This window comes from Pteropus medius, unplaced genomic scaffold, assembly GCF_902729225.1.
Source record: "Pteropus medius unplaced genomic scaffold, Ma_sr-lr_union100, whole genome shotgun sequence".
In the NCBI taxonomy this organism is placed as follows: Eukaryota; Metazoa; Chordata; class Mammalia; order Chiroptera; family Pteropodidae; genus Pteropus; species Pteropus medius.
In genome coordinates, this window is record NW_024354875.1 from 27,246,947 (window position 1) to 27,273,372 (window position 26,426).

The 26,426-nt window shown below is 32.0% G+C and overlaps 1 protein-coding gene across 14 annotated transcripts in view; it reads right to left on the bottom strand.

Moving 5' to 3' along the window:
• The window catches only part of LOC120596971 (sodium channel protein type 3 subunit alpha), a 78,273-nt gene that overhangs the window by 49,842 nt on the left and 2,005 nt on the right, over positions 1 to 26,426 (bottom strand). For 4 of the 14 annotated variants that reach the window (XM_039855557.1, XM_039855559.1, XM_039855551.1 and 1 more), the window contains exons 2-10: positions 22,866 to 22,984; positions 21,316 to 21,405; positions 17,303 to 17,431; positions 16,555 to 16,646; positions 15,461 to 15,733; positions 15,192 to 15,255; positions 9,678 to 9,819; positions 8,458 to 8,664; positions 1,739 to 2,029 (exon numbers count right to left, since the gene is read on the bottom strand). In XM_039855557.1, coding sequence (XP_039711491.1) covers positions 1,739 to 2,029; positions 8,458 to 8,664; positions 9,678 to 9,819; positions 15,192 to 15,255; positions 15,461 to 15,733; positions 16,555 to 16,646; positions 17,303 to 17,431; positions 21,316 to 21,405; positions 22,866 to 22,984 — 1,407 coding nt within the window. Of the gene's footprint in view, positions 1 to 1,738; positions 2,030 to 8,444; positions 8,665 to 9,677; positions 9,820 to 15,191; positions 15,256 to 15,460; positions 15,734 to 16,554; positions 16,647 to 16,737; positions 16,830 to 17,302; positions 17,432 to 21,315; positions 21,406 to 22,865; positions 22,985 to 26,426 lie in introns of all 14 variants that reach the window. The other 10 variants (XM_039855558.1, XM_039855560.1, XM_039855556.1 and 7 more) reach the window with 5 other exon arrangements.

Here is a 26,426-nt window from a genome sequence, read left to right on the forward strand (position 1 = left end):
TATAGGCTGAATGAAGCATTCTACAAGTTTTTATTTGAGCATAATGATGAAACAATTGTGGACAGGCATTATTTTCAAAACCACGTAAATACGTTAATGTAAATATTGCTATTATGCCTGTACATTTGTGAGAAGATGAAACTACTCAAATTTTTAGTTTCCCTCATGTGGAATTCATTTACCCATTTTAATTTAAGAGCTTTACAATTTGTCACATAAGTATTCCATATATTGCTTAATTTCCCACGACTCTTTAAAGAAACATTATTACCCCATTTTATAGAAATCTTACAAAGTACAAGTGACTCAATCAAGGTCACAGAATTGATTTGGATTTGAGATACGGACACCAGCTTTTGTGAAATCAATCATTATGCTCTGATGTCATGTCAAATACTACTAATCCCAATGACTCCTAATATTCTTAATAATATTAAAATATCAAGGGTGTCAGTTTAAGCCAAAAAATTCTGATCCGAGAAACTGACTTTCCCTATAGAGCATCGTGTTAACCCCAAACATGATAATACTGATCTACTACCATACTTTCTATTTGTATTATGCAAGATAGTATTTGGATCTCTTGATACCAACATTGTCTGTGGGAAGATGGCTTTTATGTTATAACTTTTTGTGTGCGCATAACTATTTTGTCCTAATATGAGAATTCAAGTTATGACTTATTGAGTTTATTTCATTTTAAAAAATTATTTACACATTCAATATAAATTATAAAACAAACACCTTTTCATAACATACGCGCCTTTTCTTCCCAACCAAGCACTAAACACTATTCTGAACTTTGTGCTTATCTCTCCAATTTTTTAAAAAGATTTTATTGTTTATAAGAAGGCTATCATAGCCCTTGGTTGATGTACAGGTTTTTGCTCTAATTTAATTATATAGAGTGTCCCTCAAAGCATTATCTTTAGGATATAATTCTAACCCAGATTAATATAATTAGAAGAGTTAATAATTCATAGCACATGAAATTTTAATAGAACCAGTGTTCAAAGTCATAACTGTACTTATCATGGATTTCATAACTATTTACTCTTTTACATTAGGCAACAGATAAAACTTATTAACATATAAAAAATTGAAACTATTTTTACTCTTTGACTTGAAAATATGCTGAAGAATTGGTTAGTTTACATGAAATCAGAACAAAAATAGACTGTCTTCAATTTAGTTCTCTTCAAGAACATTTAGGTCATAATTTCATTCTAATGTATCATAGCATGACACTAACCATATCAAGATAACAGAGACTCATTAAAAGTATAGTTTTCATATCAAAAGATATAGGCAAAATCGAGACATTTCTTTTCAAGATTCATACCTATGTTGCAATCAGAACCACAGATAATCATGGCAGAAACCCAGATGCAAAGATAAGTTCATTTGAGGTCTCAGAATGGAAAAGGTAACCAAGAGATTGAAAAACTGTTTCCCTGAAGAGAAAAGTCTGATTGATAGATTTTACCCCCACCCCCAAAGCGGATAAAGAAACATGGTCTCAAAATAGTGCAACATATAAAGCTGATTACCTTAAATTAAAACTTATGAATGGTTTAATAAAAGTCTTATTTAAAGACAGTTCATGATACGGAATTAACTATATTAAATGTTAGTTACCTTTCCCTCATTTAAATCAGCTATTACAAAAACAAAGTACAGCAATTGAAAAACAATAGCAATGACAAAACAAATTGGAGCACTCAGTAGAAAACGGTACCTGATGAGGGGAGTAGAACTTCTTGTCACTAGTCAGTCGGTTTCCATCCATGGAGAAAAGGAAGCTTCTTCTTTTGACACTGTCTTCAGATTCAGATTTGGGGAACCTTTCTCCCTCTCCTTTGTTGTTTCCTTCAAGATGCTCCCTCTGTCTTCTTTTCTTCCTTCGGTTCCTCCACTCCTTAGCACTTTTGGAGCTTAACTTTGATGCTTCTGAAGAACTTTCCAAGAGCTCTCCTAAGCCACCTATTCCACTGAAATCTCTTGAAGCAGCTGATGCTGCTGCAACTGCCTGTTTAAAACAAGGCAAGGCTCTATTTAGAACACATAACTTTGAAAAGAGTTTACTATGGTACAGTTGTTGCCATTTATGACTATTGACTATATGGAAAAATTAGTCTTCTGGTCATTTCATTCTGCTTTACTACAAGAGAGTTCACTTAATAATGATGCAGTTTTAAATAGTATAAAGCAATATGTTAGCCTATGCATTAAAGCAAGGAAAGTCTGGCTTGGAACATCTCCTGGAGAGCCCCCGCTTTAAAAAAAAATGCTGTTGAGATTAATTTTATTTCAGGGGACAATTGCTCTCATAAAAAATGTCTTCTACAATTTAAAAGCAAATCTTCTTTTAGTAGTGGTTCTGGTCTGATTACTATTTCAATTTCATGCATAGGCTTATTCCTCCCACATGTGACAGTGAACAACAGTCGTATTTTTTCCTTCAAAATCTAGGACAAGAGACTTTTTCTTTTCTTCTCTTTTTTGTGAACTCAAAGCATTAAAAATGTTTCCTATTTTATTTCTAGATAGACACAGTAGGGATGTGTTGGCTAGTTTATCCTCTTCATTTGAATTACATTTATTACTATATTTCACATCCTTCGGGTCCTGTTAATCCCAGAGATTAATATGATTAATTTATTATATAACATTTCTAGTTTAAATTTTTTTAATGTTTATAAATTATTTATTATTATAAATAATAACAGATTATTAACATATCAATCAATAAGTACTTGAAATAATCATTCAAGGGATGATGAGAACTTCTTCAAGTATTTTCTTTCCATATTTCAGCACTAAGTTATACTTAAGCATTTTGAATTTCTGTACATACTAAAGAAGCATAGCCAGCTCTGAGGTGAAACATGGCAAATGTTTTACATTTTCACTTATATGAATAGTATTTTTAGACTGGAAATGATCTCACCATGACAAGAGAGGATATGAAACAACAGTATAGTGCATATCAAAGCTGCGTTCTCATTAAGTATATTCCTGTTTTTGAACATAATCAAGGAAGTAGAAATGATTAAATTATGAGACTGTTGTTTCAACTATTTATATATGTCATTACTAAGTACCAACAACTCATAATTTATCTACCATTCTGTTCTATCTTCTCTACTAGACTATATCATATAGGAATTTTGTCATGTTTTTGTGCACATTGCCAATATGTCACCTGACATAAAAAGGACTCAGTTACTATTTGGTGAATAAAGATGAAAAAAGGCATCGTGCGGTCAATTGTTTTAGACACTGAGGTGGGTTGGGGGAAGAACAAGACAGACTTAGACTTGGCTTTTCAAGAACTCATAAAAGACTATGTTAGAATTATCTATATAACAGAAATATGTTTTAGGAAAGAATGAAGACAAAATCCATTTATAATGCTATGACAACATGTTGTGCTTTATGTTTCTTCCTTCCCAAGGGAAAGCAAACCCTCCTAAATAGCTTCCATTTGTGAATCTCATCTCAACTAAAACAATAAAGAACAACACAAATTCTCTAGTATTAACATGACCCTAGAGATGGGAACCATAGTACTACATATAATGCTACATATAATACATATAATGCTACGTAGTACTACATATAATATATGTGTTGAGCTAAGCAACACATAAAATGTAACACAGGTGTTTGTTTATACTAAATAGTATATTCATTATGGAAATCAAGATCTAAAACTCAGTATAAGACAAACCTAGCATTTAAATGAAACATTAATTCAGAATTTGGATATTTACAGAATTGCATATAGTCAGATAGCCATATTTTTTATTGATTTCTTAATCAGTATTCTAATATCAGTGATGAAATATGAGAAATATTAGAAGCCCTTTTTAAATATGAACGTTTAATATAAGTATATGCAAAATAAATAAATGAAGCACTTATCTGTAACAAGTTAAATATAGTTGCATAGTGCTTGATACATAAGAGATAAATAATATACACCATTTATTTGAAAGAATGAATATACATATAATTCCTTTTTTTTCAAATAAAGTCCTTAATTGACCTTTCTATTTTGTATAGACAGAAACATGCAACACACAATGTTGATCATTTACTGACTTACTTGTCATTAGAAACAAAGGAAGTGGTGGTAATTTTCTCTTGCTGTAATCCTGAAACTCATGGTCATTTAAATCACTTCCGGAACTTGTTTTGCATAAGACACGATTTCCCTACCTATTCTGGATAACAGTTCAAATAACTGAAAACCAAAACAGATTTCTAAGGCAACAATGGTAACCTCTCGACACAACACATTTTCTATGTCACTCATCAACTCAAATCTGTCACTTGTTCCACTTCCAGTGATTTGACAGTCCCTCAAAGGCAGATGTTTCCTGTCACCTCCCATATCTGTGTACCTGTTTATACCTAGTTCTGCGACATGGTCAGTGTCCTGCTCGTTTAGACTAACAGTGTTATTTTCACAACTGACTTGCTGAATTCTTCTTGTAACAAATAGGTCCTTAATATTTACACAAATAATAACATTTTTCTCTTCTTATAACATTGCCGCGTGACTCAAAATAGACTAGAACTCACCGTATTTGTGTGTTTTTTTTTTAAAAATAAAACCACTTGACTACCTGTGATTATATTTCATTTTCATTTCACTACTCTGTATTTACACTTCATTTTAAACATCAAACCCAGTTTAAAAATCCCATTAAAAACTGTAAAGACTTTAACTGTATCTCTTTCAATTCTACTCCTAATTATATTAGGTCTCTTAAATACCACTATTTCTAATTTTGTCCTAAAGCTTACTCTTAATTTTTCCCATCAAATCACTACACACTGCTATGGTATATGCTATGCTGGGCATTATTAGACATTTAAAAATCACACAATTACGATGCTAGACACAATTACGACGATCTAGGACAAAACATTTATCAGGTGTGCCTTTCTCTGTCTTTTAAAGTTGCACTTGATTTGAGTCCACTGAACTAGGAGGTCTCTCAAAAGATACAAAAAAAAAAAAAAACAAAACAAGTTATGCTAAGTTTCATGAAATTATTGATTAGTAACTTTTGAAGAGTCACAGGTGGTTAGCAAGAATCAAGTTATACCGGAACATCAGTCATCTCACGGGTAAACTAAGTCTCCTTCTCTCTCTGTCTCCAACTCCCTCCTCACCTTCAACATAGGGTATTTATTGGTTATTGTTACCTGTATTGTCAATAACGAACTGAAATTGATTGGATGCTGTGCTATCCCAGTTGGTACAAAAACACTGGGATCAGCTTAAATTTTTGTACATATGAAGCTAAAGGTGAGTCAAATAATGATTTGATTAGTAGAATCCAATAACTGACTTTTAAATGAAAAGAACTAACATATTTTAGCTGGCCTAATAAAGATGTAGATAATTAGGTTTCTTACACCTCTATTAGACATAGTGCAGTTTTACTTCTAAATTAAAAAAGATGACATATTATTTTAATTGATGCCATATTGTACCTGCAGTGGTTGAATTTCAGAATACATTCTTACTCTTGTACTGTGTCTGTGTAGCATTTTCAAACACATCACTCTGTCTGTTTTTATAAACGATAATAGAATAATTCAAAGTTTTAAAACACAATTATATGCAATCTATAAATATTTCTTCTAACATTTATTTAAAACTTTGCAATAAAGATTTTGCCCTATGAATAGCTATTTTATTTCATTATCTTACAAATGTGTTTTAATTATAGTGATCTGAAATAAACTCTTAAATATTTGAAATATAGTATAACTTTCTGGCAAGCATGAGGCATACTTTATAAGATTTTTAAGTATCACCAAATCTGTTTATAGCTTTCCTTCTAAAGTCAATAAAATATAACCATGTTACTATTCTGTACCCTGTGGTAAGATGAAAATAGTAAAGCCAGCGTGTTCAGCAAATACTAAGTATATAATTGGGTTGGGTAACCAGCTAACCAATTTATTGTCAACTATCTGTCTCATCAAAATTGGCTCAAAAAAGGATCTAATGGTTTATGTGATGTATTTTCAAAGTAACTCATTAACATTTAAATTTTGATGTATTTTCAAAGTAACTCATTAACATTTGAAATTTGAACCTACAAATGCCATTCAAATATACTGTCATTCAAATAATTCTTCAAATATCTGGAACCATTTATCTGGAAAAAAAAATCACTATATATCAAAATGCCACCATGTACAAAAGTTATTTTGGACTTCTGTTTCTGTACAAGAAATAGTAACAGGAATCGGATTTCCTCTCCCTCCTGAAGTAACCAGTAAAACAGACAGAATACATGTAGCAGTTGTTTTAAAGACACTGATGAATAAGACATTGTGTAGAGTATTTAGAAGGATCTTCGCTTAATAGTAGGAAATAATTAGCCTTAGTTTAAATTCTACCATAGTCCTAGCTAACAAATCTTCAAAGGTTTGAAGATGCAAACAGATCAAACTATTTATAAGTAATGTAACTATGTCCCCAAACAAGGATCAAGAATTTTCATAGGAATACAAAAATATTCAGCACCTAAAAAGGTAAGATTAATAGTGTCTGGAATTCAATTGAAGATTGTCGGGAATGCAAAAAAAAAAAAAAAAAAAAATCAGGAATATATGACCAACAATGAAGAAAATAATTAAAACTAAGATCTGACACAGATGTTAGAATTAACAGAGGAGGACTTTAAACACTTATTATAACTGTATTGTGTATATTCATAATGTTAGAAATAAAAGAGATATAAAGGCGATGCAAATCAAGCTTTTAGAGATGAAAACTAAAATGTCTGAGATGAAAAATACAGTCGACGTTATTAATGGAAGATAGGACATTGCAGGAGGAAAGATAAAAGATAATAAACTTGAAGATTTAGCAATAGAAACTATTCAAGCTGAAATCAACAAGCTGATTATGAAACTCAGATGAAACTACAGAAGATATAGAACAGTCAAAATGGCTTTGGAAAAGAAAAAGTTGGAGAACTACCATTATCTGATTTCGAGACTTATTAAATACCTACAGTAAATAAGAGTGTGATATTGGTGTAAAGAGATACAAATAGATCACTTTAAAAGAATAGAATCCAGAAATAGACCCATTCACATATAGACAACTGATTTTTTTACGACGTTCAAAGGCAATTTAGTGGAAAAAGGATATTTTGTTCAACAAATAGTGCTGGAATAATTAGATAGTTATATGCAGAAAACCCTCAATGTAAATCATATTTTATACAAAAATTAATTTAAAGTGGGTCATTGACCTAAATATAAAACACAAAACTATAAAATTTTTAAAAGGAAAAAATAGGAGAACATCTTCATGATGTTGACTAGGCAAAAATTTCTTAGATACAGCAGCACCAAAGGCATGATCAAACAGACAAAGAAAAAAACTTGATAAACTACTTCATCAAAATTTTTTTTTATCTTAATACTGCTAGAAGAATAAAAGACAAGTTATAGTCTGGGAGGAAATATTTGCAAAGCATATATATAACAAAGGACTAAAAGATAAAGAATACTCAGAATTCAATAATAAGAAAACAAACAACCCAGGTAATATAATATGCAAAAGATTTAAATATCCACTTCACAATAGAAGCTATGCATATAGAAAACAAGAACATGAAAAGATACTCAACATCATTAGTCATTAAGAAAATGCAAAACAAAACAGCAATGAGATACTTGATAGAATGGTTAATAAAATTAACCATACCAAATATTGGCAAAGATGTATTTGAGGCAATGTAATTCTCTCTGACATGAATTAGATCTCACTATGTCTTCTCGTGATTTCCACCTTTGAAATTATGTTTTTTTTTCTTTTTAATCTGTTATTCTGTCTTTTCTCATCAAGACATAAACCCCCATTCACCATGCCTCTAGTCCAAACAGCCTTTAATATTAATTTAAAGTTAGAATCCAATAGCAGATGCCTTTCTGATATCTTGATAGGGGCTGTAGCAAACAGCTTTGTGCTACAAAAACCCCAAAGAATGCTTAAAATTAGATATACATAAAGTTTTCTTGTTAACATTTGAGATTAATTCACTCCAGAATAAAACCTCAAAAGTTATAATTAAGAGTGAAACCCAATTGTTGGAAATAACAGTTATGTATCTTCTTCACATTAAACTGAAAATCAGATTCTCCCCTAAGGGTTCATAAGAAAATTGCATAGTTAACCTTCTCCCAAATGTGTTTTCTACTTCCAGCTTATTTTCTTACATATAATTTCTAAAAAGTTCCTTTACTCTAACTTCAGAAACAATTTGAATAGCTTTCTCTTTTCTAATAAGAATGTCTGCATACCAAATGAAAAGCCAGTTCCATTTTGGCTTCTATGATACAAAAATGTTGCTACTTAAAACTTAATAACAGTGATAACAACAACAATAATAAAGCTTTGCTTATTACCAGTACCTGAGCTTCTTCCTGTTGCTTTTTGAGTTGTTCAAGCATTTGCTGAAATTCAGCCTCTTTCTGTTCTGCCTCTTCCAAGGTGGCCTGATTCTGTTCCTCATAGGCCATGGCTACCACTGCCAGGATCAAATTCACCAAATAAAAAGAGCCCAAGAAAATCACCAAGACAAAAAATATCATGTATGTTTTTCCAGCAGCACGTAACGTCTAAGGTAGAGAAAAAGGATCATTTCATCAATATTTTATACAATGTCAATAAAGATATGATTACCATAATTAGATAGGAGATGAGAGCTTTTAAGCATTCAGTTTATTTTGACCAAGATTTTTTTGTTGTTAAAATGCATGTGCACACACTAATTAAATTATCTGAGGCTTGACTGTAGTGTTATTTATATAAACATGCACATTTCAAATCAGTATATATTTGATACTATTTGAGCCCTACGAAGATGCTTTTTTTAGAGTCCATAATGCAGGACAATACTATAAGTGAGAACATTATTTTAGTTCCTTTCAGTGAAGTTCCACTTCTATTGCAGCCTATTCTCCACACTGTCTAGAGATAATATCTTTCTTCCCCCTCTTCTAACTCTAATTAATCATAAGTTTAATTAAAACATTTTATATAATTGATTTTTAAAATCTTTTCACATGTTCTTTTTACATCCACAGCTAAATTATAAATTCAAAGTCATGAACATTCTTTGCATCCTCCATAGACCCTAGTAGAATGCCTTTCATATAAGAAGCTCTCAATATGCATGTACTAACTGAATGAACAACTGGGATCCTAGGTACACTTGCTTGATATAAGACCCTCCTCTGTATTCTAGAGTGTTATAAACAAGTATTCATATTTGGTCATTCCATATATGTTTATAAACTTAAGTCCCATGTATGTTAATTTGAACCTTATTTCTATGTCTTGAGAGCTGTGTCCCCTAAAATTCATATGTTGAAATTCTCAAGTCCAATGTGGTAGTATTAGAAAGTGGGGTTTTTGGTAGGTGCTCTCTACTCCCTTCTACCAGGTGATGACACAGTGAGAAGTTGTCAGTTATGAACCAGAAAGAGGCTCTTGCCAGGATGCAAACATGTTAGTGTCTTGGTTTTCCACTTCCTAGCCTCCAGGTCTATAAGCAATAAATTTCTGTTATTTATAAGCTACCCAGCTGTGGTATTTTGTTATAGCAGCCCAAATGGACTATGACACTTACCAACTGGTAAAGGTTCTCCCAGTAGTCTTGAGTCATGAGTCGAAACAGAGACAAAAAAGCCCAGCTAAAGGTGTCGAAGCTTGTGTAGCCATAGTTGGGATTTCGGCCAGCTTTCACACAGATGTATCCTTCCGGACACTGGCTGTAAGAGAGAAATGGAGCTGGAGTAAGCAGAGCAATTATTGTTATTTCAATCAATGTTGATTTATAAGAATTATCAAAACCCAGAGTTGCTGTCTGTGATGAATTTCCTTGCCCTTCATTTCCAGAACACTTTAGATAATTGCTCACAGTGAAACTGTTAGCTGATGAAATTTATTAGGAAAACAAACAGAAAATCTAGGTGCAAAGGAGTCAGATTTATAGACATCTAGAATGGCAGAGAGGCAGCAACTGCATACTTTTGTCTCTGACATCATCAATATCCTGCTCTTTACAAAGTGGCAAGAATCAACAATTAAAAATGAAAAGCCAGAAAACAGCCAGAGAGTAGGGAACCACTTAATGAGCTACTTCATTAACCACTTTTGTAGAATTTTCTAATATAAAATTTATGTTTTAGAACAATTTTAGATTTACAGAAAAATTACAAAGACAGTACAGACTTCTCATATATCTCATGCCCAGTTTTCCATATTATTAACATCTTTTGTCATTGTGGTACATTTCAATCAATATCGATACATCATTATTAACCAGAGTCCATACTTTATTCATATTTCTTCAGTTTTTCTCCGACATCCTTTTTATGTTCTAAGATTGCTTCCAGGATACCACATTATATTTAGTCATTATGTCTCTTTAGGCTCCACTTGGCTGTGACAGTTTCTCAGACTTTCCTTGTGTTTGATTACCTTGACTGCTTTGAGGAGTACTAGTCAGGTATTTTGAAGAATGTCCTTTAACTGGTATTTTTTTTAACTTTAAAAAAAATTATTTATTTAAAATAGCTTCAAGTATACAGTACATTGGTTAGACATCCATATAGTTCATAAAATGATCCCCCCAATTGCTCCGTCCCTCCCCTGGCCCTCTACCGAGCCATCACATTAATGCTAACTGCATTCCTTCTGCCATGCTCCCCATCCCCGTGACCAACTATCAACTACTAATTTGTACTTCTTTAACCCTTCGCCCCATTCTTCTAGCTCCCAACCCCCCTCCCCTCTGTCCGTCATCAAATTGTCTACTATATGTGTGAGTCTGTTTTTGATTAGTTTTTTCTTTTTGTTCCTTAGATTCCACATGTAAGTGAAATCATATGGTATTTATCTTTCTCTGTCTGACTTATTTCACTCAGCTTAATAACCTCTAGGTCCATCCATGTCATTGCAAATGGTAAGATTTCATTTTTTAAGTGGCTAAGTAATATCTCATTGTATATATGAACCATAATTTCTTTATCCAATAGTCTGTTGATGGATGTTTAGGTTGCTTCCATATCTTGACTGTTGTAAATTGTGCTGCCATGGATATTGGGGTGCATAGATTTTTACGAATTATCATTTTGGTTTTCTTTGGATAAATACCCAGAAGTGCAATTGCTGGGTCAAAAGGCAGATCCATTTTTAATTTTTTGAGAAACCTCCAGACTGTTTTCCATAGCAGCTGTATCAGTTTGCAATCCCACCAACAATGTATGAGGGTTCCCTTTTCTCCGCATCCTCGACAACACTTGTTTTTTGATTTGTTGATGATAGCCAATGAGGTGATATCTCATTGTGGTTTTAATTTGCATTTCTCTGATGATTAACCATCTTGAACATCTTTTCATTAACCATCTGTTTTTCCTCTTTGGAGAAGTATCTGTTCAGGTCTTCTGCTCATTTTTTAATTGGATTGTTTGTTTTTATTTTGTTGTTGAGTTGTATAAGTTCTTTATATATTTTGGATATTAACCCTTTATCAGATGTATCATTAGTGAATATCTTCTCCCAAACAGTTGGTTGTCTTTTTGTTTTGTTGATGGTTTCCTTTGCTGTACAGAAACTTTTTAGTTTGATATAGTCCCATTTGTTTATTTTTTCTTTTGTTTCCCTTGCCCGAGGAGATATATCTGAAAAGAAATTCCTGTTAGTAATATCAAAGAGTTTACTGCCTATGTTTTCTTCTAGAAGTTTTATGATTTCGGGTCTTACATTTAAGTCTTTAATCCATTTTGAGTCTATTCTTGTATACAGTGTAAGAAGATGGTCTATCTTCTTTTTTTTTTTGCTTGTATCTGTCCAATTTTCATAACACCATTTATTGAAGAGACTGTCTTTATCCCATTGTATATTCTTACCTCCTTTGTCATAAATTAAGTGAGCATATAGGCATGGATTTATTTCTGGGCTCTTTATTCTGTTCCATTGATCAATGTACCTGTTTTTATGCCAGTACCATACCGTTTTGATTCCTGTAGACTTGTAGTATATAATTTGATATCAGGTAGTGTGATACCTCCAACTTTGTTCTTCTTTCTCAAGATTGCCATGGCTATTCAGGGTTTTTTTTTATGGCTCCATATAAATTTTAGGATTATTCGTTCTAGCTCCCTGAAATAATGTCATTGGTCTTTTGATAGGGATTGCATTGAATCTATTGACTGCTTTGGGTAGTATAGACATTTTCACGATGTTGATTCTTCCTATCAATGAACACGGTATATGCTTCCATTTATTTGTATCTTCTTCCATTTCTTTTTTCAATGACTTATAATTTTCTGAGAACAGGTCTTTTACCTTCTTGGTTAATTTGATTCCCAGGTATTTTATAGTTTTTGACACAATCGTAAATGGGATTGTTTACTTAATTTTTCTTTCTGAAAGTTCATCATTGATGCATAAAAATGCCGCTGACTTCTGAATATTTATTTTGTAACCTGCTACTTTACTGAATTCATTGATCAGTTCAAACAGATTTTTGGTGGAATCTTTAGGGTTCTCTCTATATAGTATCATGTCATCGGCAAATAACGAGAGTTTTACTTCTTCCTTTCCAATTCAGATGCCTTCCATTTCTCTTTCTTGTCTTATTGCTGTGGCTAAAACTTCCAATACAATGTTGAAGAGGAGTAGTGAAAGTGGGCATCCTTGTTTTGTTCCTGATTTTATGGAAAATGCTTTTAGCCTTTCCCCATTGAGTATGATGTTAGCTGTAGGCTTGTCATATATGGCCTTTAGTATGTTCAGGTATGTTCCCTCTATTCCCACTTTGCTGAGAGGTTTTACCATAAATGGATGCTGGATTTTGTCAAATGTATTTTTTTGCATTTATTGATGTGATCATATGATTTTTATCTTTCGATTTGGTAATGTAGTGTATCACATTAATTGATTTGTGGATATTGTACCAACCATGCATCTCAGGAATAAATCCAACTTGATCATAGTGTATGATATTTTTAATGTATTGCTCAATTCAGTTTGCTAATATTTTATTGAAGGTTTTTGCATCAATGTTCATAAGAGATATTGGCCTATAGTTTCCTTTTTTTGTAATGTCGGTTTTCTAATCAAGGTAATGGTGGCCTCAGAAAAGGGGCTATGGGGCCTTCCCTCTTCTTGAATTTTTTGGAATAATTTGAGAAGAATAGATAATAATTCTTCTTCGAATGTTTGGTAAAGTTTGCCTATGAAGCCATCTGGTCCAGGACTTTTGTTTTTTTGGGATATTTTTGATTACTGATTCTATTTCATTGGTGATAATTAGTCGGTTCAGATTTTCTTTTCTTCTTGACTCAGTCTTGGGAGATTGTATGTTTCTAGGAATGTGTCCATTTCTTCCAGATTGTCCAATTTGTTGGCATATAATTAGCAGAGCAGAAAATTTTAATTTTAATTTTAATAAAGTCCAACTTATATTTTTATTTTGTGGATTATGCTATTGTTGTTACTTTTAAAACTCATAACCAAATCCAAAGTCACATAGGTTTTATGCTATGTTTTCTTAAAGAAGTTTTATAGTTTCATATTTTATATTTATTTCTATGATTGATTTTGGGTTATTTTGGGGGTAAGGTGTATATGTAAGATCTGTATCTAAGTTCATTTCTTTGCATATGGATCTCCAATTAGTCCATTGCCATTTATTGAAAACAACTCTCCTGTCTCCACTGAATTACATTTTCTTCTTAGTCAGAAATTAGTTGACTACATTTGTGTGTGTCTTTTTTTTTCTTGCTTTCTGTTTTGTTTTGTTGATCTACATATGCCTATTCTCTTCTTGTATCATACTGTCTTGATTACTGTAGCCTTATAAGAAGTCTTAAAATTGTGTAGATATCTTTAGAATTGTATTTGTCATTTAATAATAGAGAATATATAAAATTTACCATGTAAGTTACCTAACCCATTACAGGTACTCAATAAAGGGAAGTGATTATTATTATTTAATGGGGATAAAGTATGCAGTAACGAACCTTATCCAAAATTTTACTTAGTCTTTTAAATTACCTATAATAATAAAAAATAATTAGTAACAAGCTTATGATGGACCAGCTACTAGTCCAAGTGCTTTATGTGTATTAATTACCATAACAACCCTACGAGAGGTAATAGTTCTCTCTCCATTTTAGAAATAAGTAAATTCAAATACAGAGAGCTTAAGACACTTTTCCAAGGTGGAGTTAGGATTTGAACCCAGGTATATATGAACTCTAGAAACTATGCTCTTATTCACTATGCTCTCCTAACAAAAATTGGGCAGACTATCAGGGAAAAAAATTCTCCTCTAAGCTCCATCTCTATGACTGTATATATTTTCAATAACACTCTTAGATCTTTATGGCCAAACTAGTTTTCAATTTTCAAAATATGTTCTGTATAAGTTCTGTGGCCTAAGAGTACTTACTGTTGCTATTCTTTGACTTCTGAAAAACCTATCCTCTACCCTGGCTTCAAATTAATTTATAGTACTCTTGGGAAAATATGTTAAGTATTGAGAGACTAGCAGGATGACTGAGATATTACAGCATCTGTTATTATAGAATGTTACCACAAAGAACTGTTAAGTATATAGACTCAGACTCGAACACATGCCTGTGACATAAATCTGCCCATTTGCTTCTTTGCACACAGGGTTCATGCTATTTTAAGAATATTAAGTCTCTCAAAGCAGTTTCCCAACTGGACTTCTACCCTGAAGACCATGTTATATTCTAGATCTTTTCCAGCCATAGCACATCAACATATATCAACAACAAGCAAAATATGCCCATCTTGTGTTTCCTTCTCTGTATTTCTTAAGCAACTCTGATGAGTTTACAGAAAAGATAGACTATGGGCCTTCACACTTTGGAACAATAATACAAGTACATCTTAACTGAAACTTGGCATAGTAGGTATTCACCCAAAAAGATGATTTTAAGTCTGTGAATTTAGAACCTGTAGCAGTCTAGTAAGACAGAGAAGGTACTTCCTAGGTAGGCAGCATAACTCTTTATTATATACATATAATGAGACCCTTATATATTTTTTCTCATCTGCTATTTTTCCCATGGGTTTTATATCTTTAAAAAAATTTGTTCCTTACCCTGCATCTGAGCCATTACCACAGAGTAAAGGGTCTTTTTGTCCATCCAAAACATAGAAGTGACCTGTTAATATAAAGAATAAACTGTTTCATTTCATATCAAGCTTATTGACATTAGGAATAATGAGAGTTTGACTATGTCAATTATTTCCAAATGGACACCAATAAAGTGTATTTACAAGATGGCTTAACACCTACAGCCTCAACTACTTATAGTTGAAAACTCATTCAGCAACAGCTAAGATTAACAATGTAGCAATATTTCTTACTGTCATCTTCAATGTAATCCTTCCAGTTAAATGTGCTCATTGTTACATTAACAAATGTCCCATTTGAATCCATTGTGCCATTAAAAAAGGAAGTGGTGTTGCTTTCAAAAGCAGAATTGCTTGGAGGCCATTGCAAGCATTTATTCCGCAGGTTGCCCATGAACAGCTGCAGACCAATTAGAGCAAACACACTCAAACAGAACACAGTCAAGATCATGACGTCAGAAAGCTTTTTTACAGACTGGATCAGGGCTCCCACAATGGTCTTTAAACCTGAGGAGAGAAAATGATAGGTCAGCTGAAGAAGAGTGCCATAGCCACAATGTCTTCTTCATAGTCATATATATATTCTCTTTCCCGACAAACAGTTATTTGGCTGTTTAGACATCAAAGCTTTATGGACAGCCAGATGGTTTGAGAAATGGATGAAAAGCAGATTTTATTTATGAACAGTGTGATTTCTGGAATGAAAGTGTAAATATCTAGATAGGAAATTTTTTCATGTGTATGGTTTTACATGTTGCCACAAACATTCAAAGACAAACTTGCAATTATTTTTCGTTTCAGATTTTGTGGTTCATGAGGCTGTTTCCCTCCAACCCATTATTTATACTAGCTTACAAGTAGCAGTGATTTAGAGGAGAAAATAATTTTAAAGTGATAAAATCCTCATGCCATGTGCATGCTGTTCAATAATAATCTTTTCTCCTTTATAAAAAAAGATCCATTTTCAAAACAGATCTGAAGCAAGTGGTAAAATCCAAATCAGTTAGTAAAGCCATGGTAGCAAAGCTTTTTTAGGAATGTAAAAGAGAAAACTTTATATCATAAATGTAAAAAAAAAAATAGATGAAAAGAGCAAAGCTAGTATTTTTTATAGACTTCTCATGCAATTCTCTGTTAAACTCAAAGGCTGACTTGATAAATAAGAATGTAATTTCTAAAATTTTAAGAATCGAACTGCATTTCATTTGTCATTCTTGAAAGTGACATACAAGGATAATAAACAACAAAGCTAATGTTATAAGTGTGATTTCAACCTCAGGATTATTACGAGTGTATTTAGTCAGCCTTAGTGTTTAACTAGCTCTCACCTGGAATGACTGAAATTGTTTTCAATGCTCGGAGAACTCTGAATGTTCTCAACGCTGAGACATTGCCCAGGTCCACAAACTCTGTCACATATCTGTAATAGGGAGTTTACACACAAACACAACAACACACAAGAAAAGTTGAAGATATAGGGGGCCTACCATCTTACACCAGTTTCTTCTTACCTGGAATTACAGAAATAGTTTTCAGAGCTCTCAAGACTCTGAAAGTTCGAAGAGCTGAAACATTGCCTAGGCTTACAAATTCTGTTACATACCTGTAGAATTAAATCAGAGTTACTGATAGTTTTGACAAAGTTTATACTAAATAAAGAATGAAAGCTGGGTTTGGCATATAAAGTCCCTTGAGTTTAACAAGTGGAATTGCTGTAGACCTCAGGGTACCATGTGCTAAAGGAATAAAATTTTGTTGCTTTATTTCAGTGTCATTTTCACTAATGTGAACAAGTTTGTTTGCAAAACTAATCGAAGTACAGTTGGCGATATTAAATTATAGTCAATGAATAACTTTATTCTGATGAAGTGGAAGACTATCTGACATGAAAGTAATTCCATTTATTACTCATTTACCAGATAAATTTACCTTGCAATATGTATTCTCATAATATATAGGGCATATAGTTAATTTGGCTAATAAGCAAACTCACATTTAAAATATGTCACAATAGCCTGATTTATGCTGCAGATATTTTCATTCCTTTGAGCTTAACATTTTTTCAAAAATACTCACGCCATCACAATGACACTGAAATCCAACCAATTCCATGGATCGCGAAGGAATGTAAAATCTTCTAAGCAAAATCCTCTTGCCAAGATTTTTATAAATGACTCAAAGGTATAGATTCCAGTGAACGTGTACCTAGGAAAAAACATCGAAACAAATATGAAGAATTTTGTTTGAACTGTAAAAATAGATATTTTCAAAGGTAGCAAATCCTGTCCTTTGGTGGTTTATCAATTCACTAATATTGTGTTCCTTATTTTCTCTTATCTAAGAATCTACTATTAATTAATCTTACAAGTCCGAGTAAAAGGTTAAACCGAAGAGACGATATCTTCCCCAAAGAACATCTCATTTACTATTAAGGTTTTAGAATGATAGTTTCGTGTGTTTTACGGATAGCTACGCTTGACTCTCTTGAACACTGTCTGGTTGAAGTGTAATGCAAGCTATATTTGTAGTTTTCAAATTTCTAGTAGCCAAATAAGGTAAGAAGGAACAAGTGAACTTAATTTTCATATTATATTTTATTTAAACCAGTATATCTAAAATGTTATCATTTCAACAATTAAGACAAGCCAGATTTTAAATATCAATAGCCACATGTGCTGCTGTCTCCCTCATCAGACAGTACAGCTCTAGAGGAAACATATCTTGGATTCATTTATTTATAATAAAATACTTCATTCAAATTTTTTAATGATTAGAATTGTTTTTAGGGATATTTTACATGTCTAATTTAGAAAATACACGTCCCTTTTTTTCATCTTTAGAGTCAGGCATAGAGTTATAAAACTGCTTCTCACTCTCTTTATATATATATTTACATATATACATATTTTCAAAAAAAGTTTTCAATTTATTAGTATTTTATGTGTGTGTATACACAATTGCCAAAATTCAGGAATAAATAAAATTCCTGGGTCTAACTTAATACCACATACTATCTCTATGCAGTTGGGTCAAATCATTTAAACTTGTTCACATTCAAATTTTAGCCTCCAAAATGGTGAAAGACTTTTCCATTTGCTGTTCAATATAGTGTATTTCTAGCGCTCCCTTCTTTGAGTGTTGAAAATGTAAGTTATTTTTCTCTTCCAAAAACAGTCGTAGTACTTTTCAATATTGTGTTCTTTTAAAAAGTACAATTTAAGTTATTCTTCAGATTATTTTACTTGAGTCACAAAGATTTCATTTACTCATTCTAAAATTCATTATATTTTCCAGCTGACTAAAATTTTATATATGAAAAAAGTCGAGTATTATTTTTGCATTGTTTTCTGTAGAAAATTTTCTCCCAGAAGGAAGGAACAAAGAAATCAGATGTGAAAAAATCTTCACATCTAGTCTTCCTTAGAACAGTCCTCCCTTTTTTTTTTTTTAACCAACTCAGTTGATTACATAAAGAATATGTACAATTGCAATCTTTATTATGAAGTAGCTGACTATTAGAAAGAGAGGTAATTTACAGTATCAAGCTTATGTTTACTTTTGTTTTAGTTTGGGTCTTTGTGTATTACACATAATCATCATGACATTTCTGTTTGGAGAAATAATTGGCCTTATAAAAGTCCAAAAGAGACATGTAGGTTCTATTTATCATACTAATGGTTAGTGCCCTATGGTCTATGCTTATACAATTCTAAGTAATCTACAGTTACTAAGAATAAGATTCAAATCCACACTTCTATTCCTTTTTTGGAAAAGTACGAAATTTTGTTGGGACATTTGGAGTACATGGTGAGAGTTGATAGCTACCCAGAGAGAGTTCTAGAGCTTAACATCTGAGACAGAGCTTCTCACAGAACAGATGTTAGAAGTCTATTAGCAAACAAGATTGAACAGGCAAGTGAGAATCAAAGAAACCTTGATGTTTCTTGGCTCTACCCACTAGGCTCCTAATCATCCTGTTAATTCTGTCCATGTCACAGAATGTTTTTTTATCTGTAATTATGATATCTATACAAGTGCCTTATCTTACATAATATGACTCTCACTATACAATATGGTCCTCAGGTCATATCTGTATGTGCCACCTCTTTGAACAGGGACTGTTTCTGCTATCAGTGACTCATGTTTTCATGTCAGAACTGATCTTCCCTTTTCATTGGACTTTGTTTTTTTTGGGGGGGCGGGTATTTTTTATTTGTTTGTTTGTTTTTGCTGTAACCACTAATTGCTTGTTTTCCTGATGCCTTGCTGTCAAGGGACTAGAGATAATCAATCAACCTGTGTATAGTTTTCCAAATGAAAAGTATAAGTCGAAACTTTTATAAGATTATGGCTATTTTCATAATGGATATAGTGAACATTAAAAATGACTTTACGAAGAGAGACCTGAATATTCAAGTAATAATATTCAGATGTCCCCTTTACCTATCTTTTGATAATGATACAAATAAATGAAATGTATACATCTTTAAATGCTTGAATAATTTCTACTGGGAAAAGTATATACAGAATAGTTTTCTATAGGTTTGTCCATTTATGAACCTCCACATCATCGTAAGTGGTAACAGAATTTTGTTAAATGGCTTGCTTCAATATAAGAACTGGATTTTCTACTAAAATGATTTCTAGGGAGTATTTCCAAGCTACTGTAAAAAAACCTTTATTTGTTAAATCACTGGGCAATGATGGCTTAAGATGATGCATTAAATCTTTATAGAAATCAATAAAAATAGTTAGAAATAAAAGTGGCAGAATTTATCATAATTTATCTCCTATTGAACATTGCTTTTAAAAATATGACAATAAAAAGATCATGCTAATTTTTTTCCACTAAACCAAATACCTAATTATTGTATTATACTATACATAAATAGGCTATGTAACCTAAACACCTGTTTCACTATCATGTTTCTTCGTCATGAATAACTTCATATGCAATTGATAAATTAAGGAATAATGTTGATATAGTGCAGAAATTGTGTTAGTTAACATACAGTTTTCCCTGGCATATTGATGTTTTGAAACAATCAAGGGCCTTTATTCCCCACACTTAAATAGAACGTCCTTAGCAATAAAAAACCTTAATACTAAAGCGGAAAATTGACAGACGTGCCTTCTTTAGTGCAAGCAGGGGCTAGTTTAACATGCCCAAGAACTACTGTGCCTTTGCATTAAAATATTGAATCAAATGTTTTATTTTAATGACATAATACAAATGTCCCCAAAGGTCTCCATCTCAAGGGAGAAAGGATGATACCCAGGGTCTCAGATTTCCAAGGAGTTGCTGACTGCGATTTTAGGTACTAATGTCCATAGAGATTTAACTAGGCCAGTATCTTTTTGGGGGAGATTGTTATTGTTTTTATTAGTGTCCTAATTACAAAGTTTCATAAGTTTTGAGTGATTTTCTCTTTATTATGTTTTCCTCTTAAGCCCTCTTATTTTTTTTAGCAAAATTTTGCTGAGATGTTTTATTTCTTTTATGAAACATGTCTATGGTGTTTTAGCACACATGCTTTGTCTAAATAACCTATATATCTGAATATAATTAAACATCTAAGTAACTTAAATACCTAAATGTATTTTCCTAAATATAATAATATAACATATAACCAAAATGCCTAATATATATAATGCCTAATATATAATATATAACTAAACACCTAAATCTATTTTATCAGACTATAACAATAATAATAATATACTAGAATAAAATAATTTTATTCATCAAATTACTCAAATGTTTATTGTATTTTATCTAAAATACATAACTATGATTATTAACTTTTGTGCTAAATGATTGGTTTAGTTTACCAGGTAGTACATACTATTTATAACCTTTTGTAAGCAGATACTGTCTTGAATTTGTTGGGAAAAATACTTACCTCATAGAAGAAAAACTCCCCCAAAGAACTTCCCTTATCTTCTTTCATATTATGGAAATAACTTTTTCTTAAAAGTGTTTAGCCTGACTTCAAAAAGTGGAAACCATAAGTAAGACCATAACCATAAGGAGATTGCTAAAGAATTTGAGTGTGCATTTCTCATTGCAAGAAGTCATTTCTACTTACTCTACATTCTTTGTCCAGTCTGGAGGGTTACTCAAGGTCATAAATACACAGTTGGTCAAAATAGTGCACATGATAAGCATGCTGAATAAAGTAGATTAGTTAAGGAATAAATGCTAGTACATCATCATAGTCATTTAAAAATCACCATAACGAATTATCTGTGATATTAATTTTGTTTTAAAACAATGGCAAAAAATAATAAGAAACTTCAAAGCATGTCATATATTCTTGATCCACTCTTTTTTTCATTTTACATCATTTTCTTGCAAAATTGAATTTAACAGAAAAGGATTTCTATTTGAAGCAAGTGGGAATTTTGCATTCCAATCAGTTGCATGAAATTGCACTGCAAGAGGAAATGACCCTTAAGTTTACAGTATAATACATGTATAAAAGTTGTAGTTCAGATATAATTTAAAATACCTACTGACTGACAATATGTTAATGAACACAAAATAAAAAGCCTAAGAGTGGATAGCTAGGTATATTCAAGGATTACATTGATTAAGAATCTACTGTAATGAGTTACTCTAGTACTCTTATAGTGACTAAACCAATAAACACTATTTTGAAAACTTCTTGAGAATTACAATTTCTCTAAGGATTCCAATCCAGACTTCATTCTAAGGAAGCTTATGATTATTTTGAGGTAAATCTTTTATTTTAAAATAGAAGTACTTTCTAATACCAAACCACAGAATGAAAGAATTCAAATGTACTTCAATAGGTTATCAGTTCTATTTGCCCTTGTTCTAGGGTAACCAGTCTTTGGTTTCTTATTTCGTTTCTATATAAGCCTATTTTGAATCTGCCTATATAAAACGTCCACTCTTGAACACTACCTCAGATCACCTTACTATTTTATTATTACTTATGAGAATTTTCTTGAAATCCATACCTATTCTGTCCTTTTCCATGTACTTTTTTGTAACTAGTTTTAAGTTAAATGGTTTTTTAAATATATATTATCGATCAGATATATAGGCACATAGTAGTTAAATAAATATTTACTGAAGGCAGAAAGAAGGAAGGTATGAAGGAAAGAAAGGAAACAAGGAAGGAAGGAAGGAAGGAAGGAAAGAAAGAAGGGCAGACAGAAAGATGGACTCAGGTGCTGAAGATACAGAACCAATTAAGGCAAACAAGTTTGAACGTTTAGTAATATAGATAATGATACTAACCACCATAGACTATGTTTCTTTAGCAATGATTATATATGATCTAATTGAAGCTAATAAAAGTGTAAAGGAGCTTTGCTGTTGTTCTTACTGTATGATGTTTTTCATTTATACATTCACTATCTTATTTGCCTTTTTACTTCTAGAATAATTCTGTAATACAATAGTCATTTTATAATATAGCATATAAATAGAATAGTCATTCTATAATAATTTTGTTATAAGTAGCAGAAAATCAGTGAGAACAACAGATTAAACAACATTACCATTAATCTCAAAGAAATTTTATATATTTTTTAAAAGAAAAAAATACATTTTGTATAAAGTCAGCCACTAGAAGCAACATTTAGATAATTCACATGAAAAGGATATGAATGTACCAAAATCTTAATAGCAATTTTTCTAACAGGGTTTAGTGGAGTTAAAATATACAAGGCAGAGGTGGCACTGAATCGGAAAATTGCCTTCCCTTTATTCAATACTATAAAAGTCTGAAAAGGAAATGTGAGAAAAAAATTACTAGGTTAGACATGTGGCTTATTTGAAGAGCATACACACATGAAAAACTTTTTACCTGATTTTTTATTCAAACTTGTTTATTTAAACCAGTTGGTATATCATAACCATAAACATTAGATGTTTGTCCCTTAAATTAACATATAGCTACAAATAAAAAAATGACTACTATCTAATCTAAGTTTCTAACTTTCTAATTCAAATTAATATCCTATACAAAATTTTACCAAGTTGTAAGGTAACTTTACAGATTCCAATTCTATTTAAAGCTTACCATCTATATCCAGCTTTGGTAACTTTTCCATTTATTCTGTACATGTTACTATTAAAATAATTTTTAAAAAATATTTTAATTATATCAAATCTTTTAACACCAACATTTATGAAGGCTACTTATTTTCTCTATGGTAGTTGTCCTACTTTAAAATGTTCAAAAAGGCTGAATAACCTGGTTATGCTGATTGTATGGGTCTGCTGGTAACACTGAGAAGGGACAGCTGCATTGAAAATTAAGCATCATTTCAAATACATCATTTCAAAGGGCATTCCATAGCTAAAATCCTATGACTCGAAACCTATAATCATCAATTTAGCATTTAAACTATGCTACCCAGTGATTACCTACCATGTCTCTCTAGGATAATCTTTTTTTTTTTTTCCCCACCAAGGCATCTCTGTTCCAGCCAATTCAACTCACTTTTCAGTCCCATTCAGCTCTCAACTTGTCAACTTCTCCCTCAGATCGAACATGAATGTCATAGAATCCCAGAGGAAGGAGGAACTGAAGAGGTCATCTCTGCAAATTCCCTCCCATTTCAGGTCCCTCCCATTTCATGACAGATTTGACAGTAAGGTCCTGCTTTCAATGACCCACTGTTATATCAAAGCTTATTATTCCTAGCTGCATATTAGACTCTCCTGGGGAGGTTTTAAAATTGCCAATATTCCAGAGGACGGGCATAGATATAGTTATGTTTAAAATTTCCCCAGGTAATTCTAATACTCAGGGTTGAAAATCTCTACTCTCTGGGAATGTCCTCAGCTATCAAAATCACCTCCTCCGTTATGTCTTTTCAGATAAATCACACTGCCTTCTGATCACTCCCTCATTGTTTTCATTGACCAGTTGTCGTGGTATATTAATTTGCACACATTGGCATGTTGCTTGTAATTAGAGTCAAGTAGCAATTTACATGTAGGGTTCATTCTACTGAGGACTAGGTTGAAAATTGTTATAAACCATTGAGCATAAAGAAATACAATGTACTTTTTCTCCATTTTTCCACAGTATTTAATAGTGTGATTTGCAAATAAATACTTGTTTTAAACATTAAATGTGAGTTTATCTTTAACATGCCATTTACCTTTAAAACGTCTATATATCCATTTAATTAATATGTGTTTACCTTTTAACTAAGGGCTATATTCCATATATTGATGTTCACTGACAATCTGCTCCGTTTGAATAGGTAGTCAAAATTCTGTTTATATTGTGACTATAAAGGGTAGAGAAAACAATTTCTCTGTACATTGCCCTTTTGTATTCAAGACCATGGAGCCAACTATTACCTAACCAACCATTTTCCATGAACTACAGTCTATAAATTTGAACAATTCTATGAAGAGGGTAACTAAATTGTTCTTTACTAGTACTGAGATTATCTACAAGGGAGAATAGACATTGAGAAGACTGCCCTTGAAGCACAAATGCATTAAAGGATTTTCTTGAATTCACAGATTAGCTCATTTAATATTATAGTTTAATAATCTAGATCCATTTAGGCATTCCGTGATAGCAGTAACATGTGAGTTCACCATAACTTATGGTGTATTTATTTATGCTTTTTTGAAACAATTTCCATGAAAAAGCAATTGCCACTTGTAACATTAGAAGATTTTATTTTGAAAAATCTCCGAGAATAAAGTGAACAGAAATGAACTGTCCTTCTCAACATGGAATTCTCTGCTCTTCCTACAAGATTAGCCTATAGGGTATTAATGGGGTTTAAAAATGACATGTCAAGGAGATCTTCATTGAATTTACAGGTTCTGGAATGGAACAGGCCTTAAGAACAAAATGACAGTTTATTTCTGGAGAGCAACACCTGACACAAAGAAAACCTTGGGTTCTGAGAAGTGAGGAATAAAATACTAATGTTCTATATCGTGAAAGAATAATAGGAAAGACATTTGACATTTTATGCTTTGATATATTGAGAGGTGCACCTAAACTGAAAATACTTGAGAGAATGACAGATAATTGGAGGGATAAATAGTGTCAACTCCAAAATCTAGTCTTCAAGTAATAATAAATAATGACGTGACTTAAAAAAAAAAGAGCACTACACATTGTTACTAAGGAGATGAATGTTAGAGCTAGAAGTATGTTAAACTGGTTATTGTCCACTTTGAGTGCTGCTTGTTTCTTTTTCCCAGGTAAATGCACACATAGGTTTACTAAAATTTTTACTATTTGAGACAAGAACAGCTTTACATCTCTGAGTAGTACAACGTCAACCAGAATTCCAAAATTATACAGTCAATTTTTAACATTTTATTTTATTATATTCATAAACACCATGTATAGTTTTGCTTAGTGGTTAAGAGCTCTGGGTCTGGAGCCTGACTGCTTGGGTTCAAATTCTGAGTCTACTATTTATGAAGTGTGATCTTGGGAAAGTTACTTAACCTTTCTGGGCTTCACTTCCCGATCTGTAAAATGAAGCTAATATAGTACCTGGCTTACTGGTTCTTTGAATATTAAATGAGTTTTATTTGAGTTATACTCAACAGTGTCTGACAAAGTATGTTCACAACAAACGTTAGCTATTGTTATTGTCACCATTCTTAAAATATTATCTGGTCAACTTAAATGCCATTAAAATTACTACGATGTTGCTTATCTGATTAAATTAGGTATGTAAATGTATTTTAGGCAGCAAACAGTTACATAATACTTTACAGTTTTAAAATGCCTTTCATTTGCATTATTTTATAATTAATTCATTCCAGAACTTCTCCATCAGCTTCTTACATTCACTTTTACTATCCTAAGAATCAAAAACTACCTTTTTCTTCAATAGCACCTCAATCTTCATCTTTATAGACATTTCATAAAGGAAAGCCGTGCAGCCAACAGTAATTAGTAAATAGTCTAGATATCTCTCAAGATGTGTTACAGCCACTATTAAATAAATCAAGGTCCAAGGCTGGTTCTCAGACAGGGAAGCAATAACAACTGACTTCGTTAGCACACAGAGAACAATTCTGTTTCCAAGCGGCATATTTACATTAACCAAGTTTGAAAGCCTGACATAAAATCACAATGCCAATCTATTTATTTATAAAGAAATACATTACTGTCACATGGACTGAAATAATTGCAATGGCATAACCAGCACAATCATTCCTTTTAAG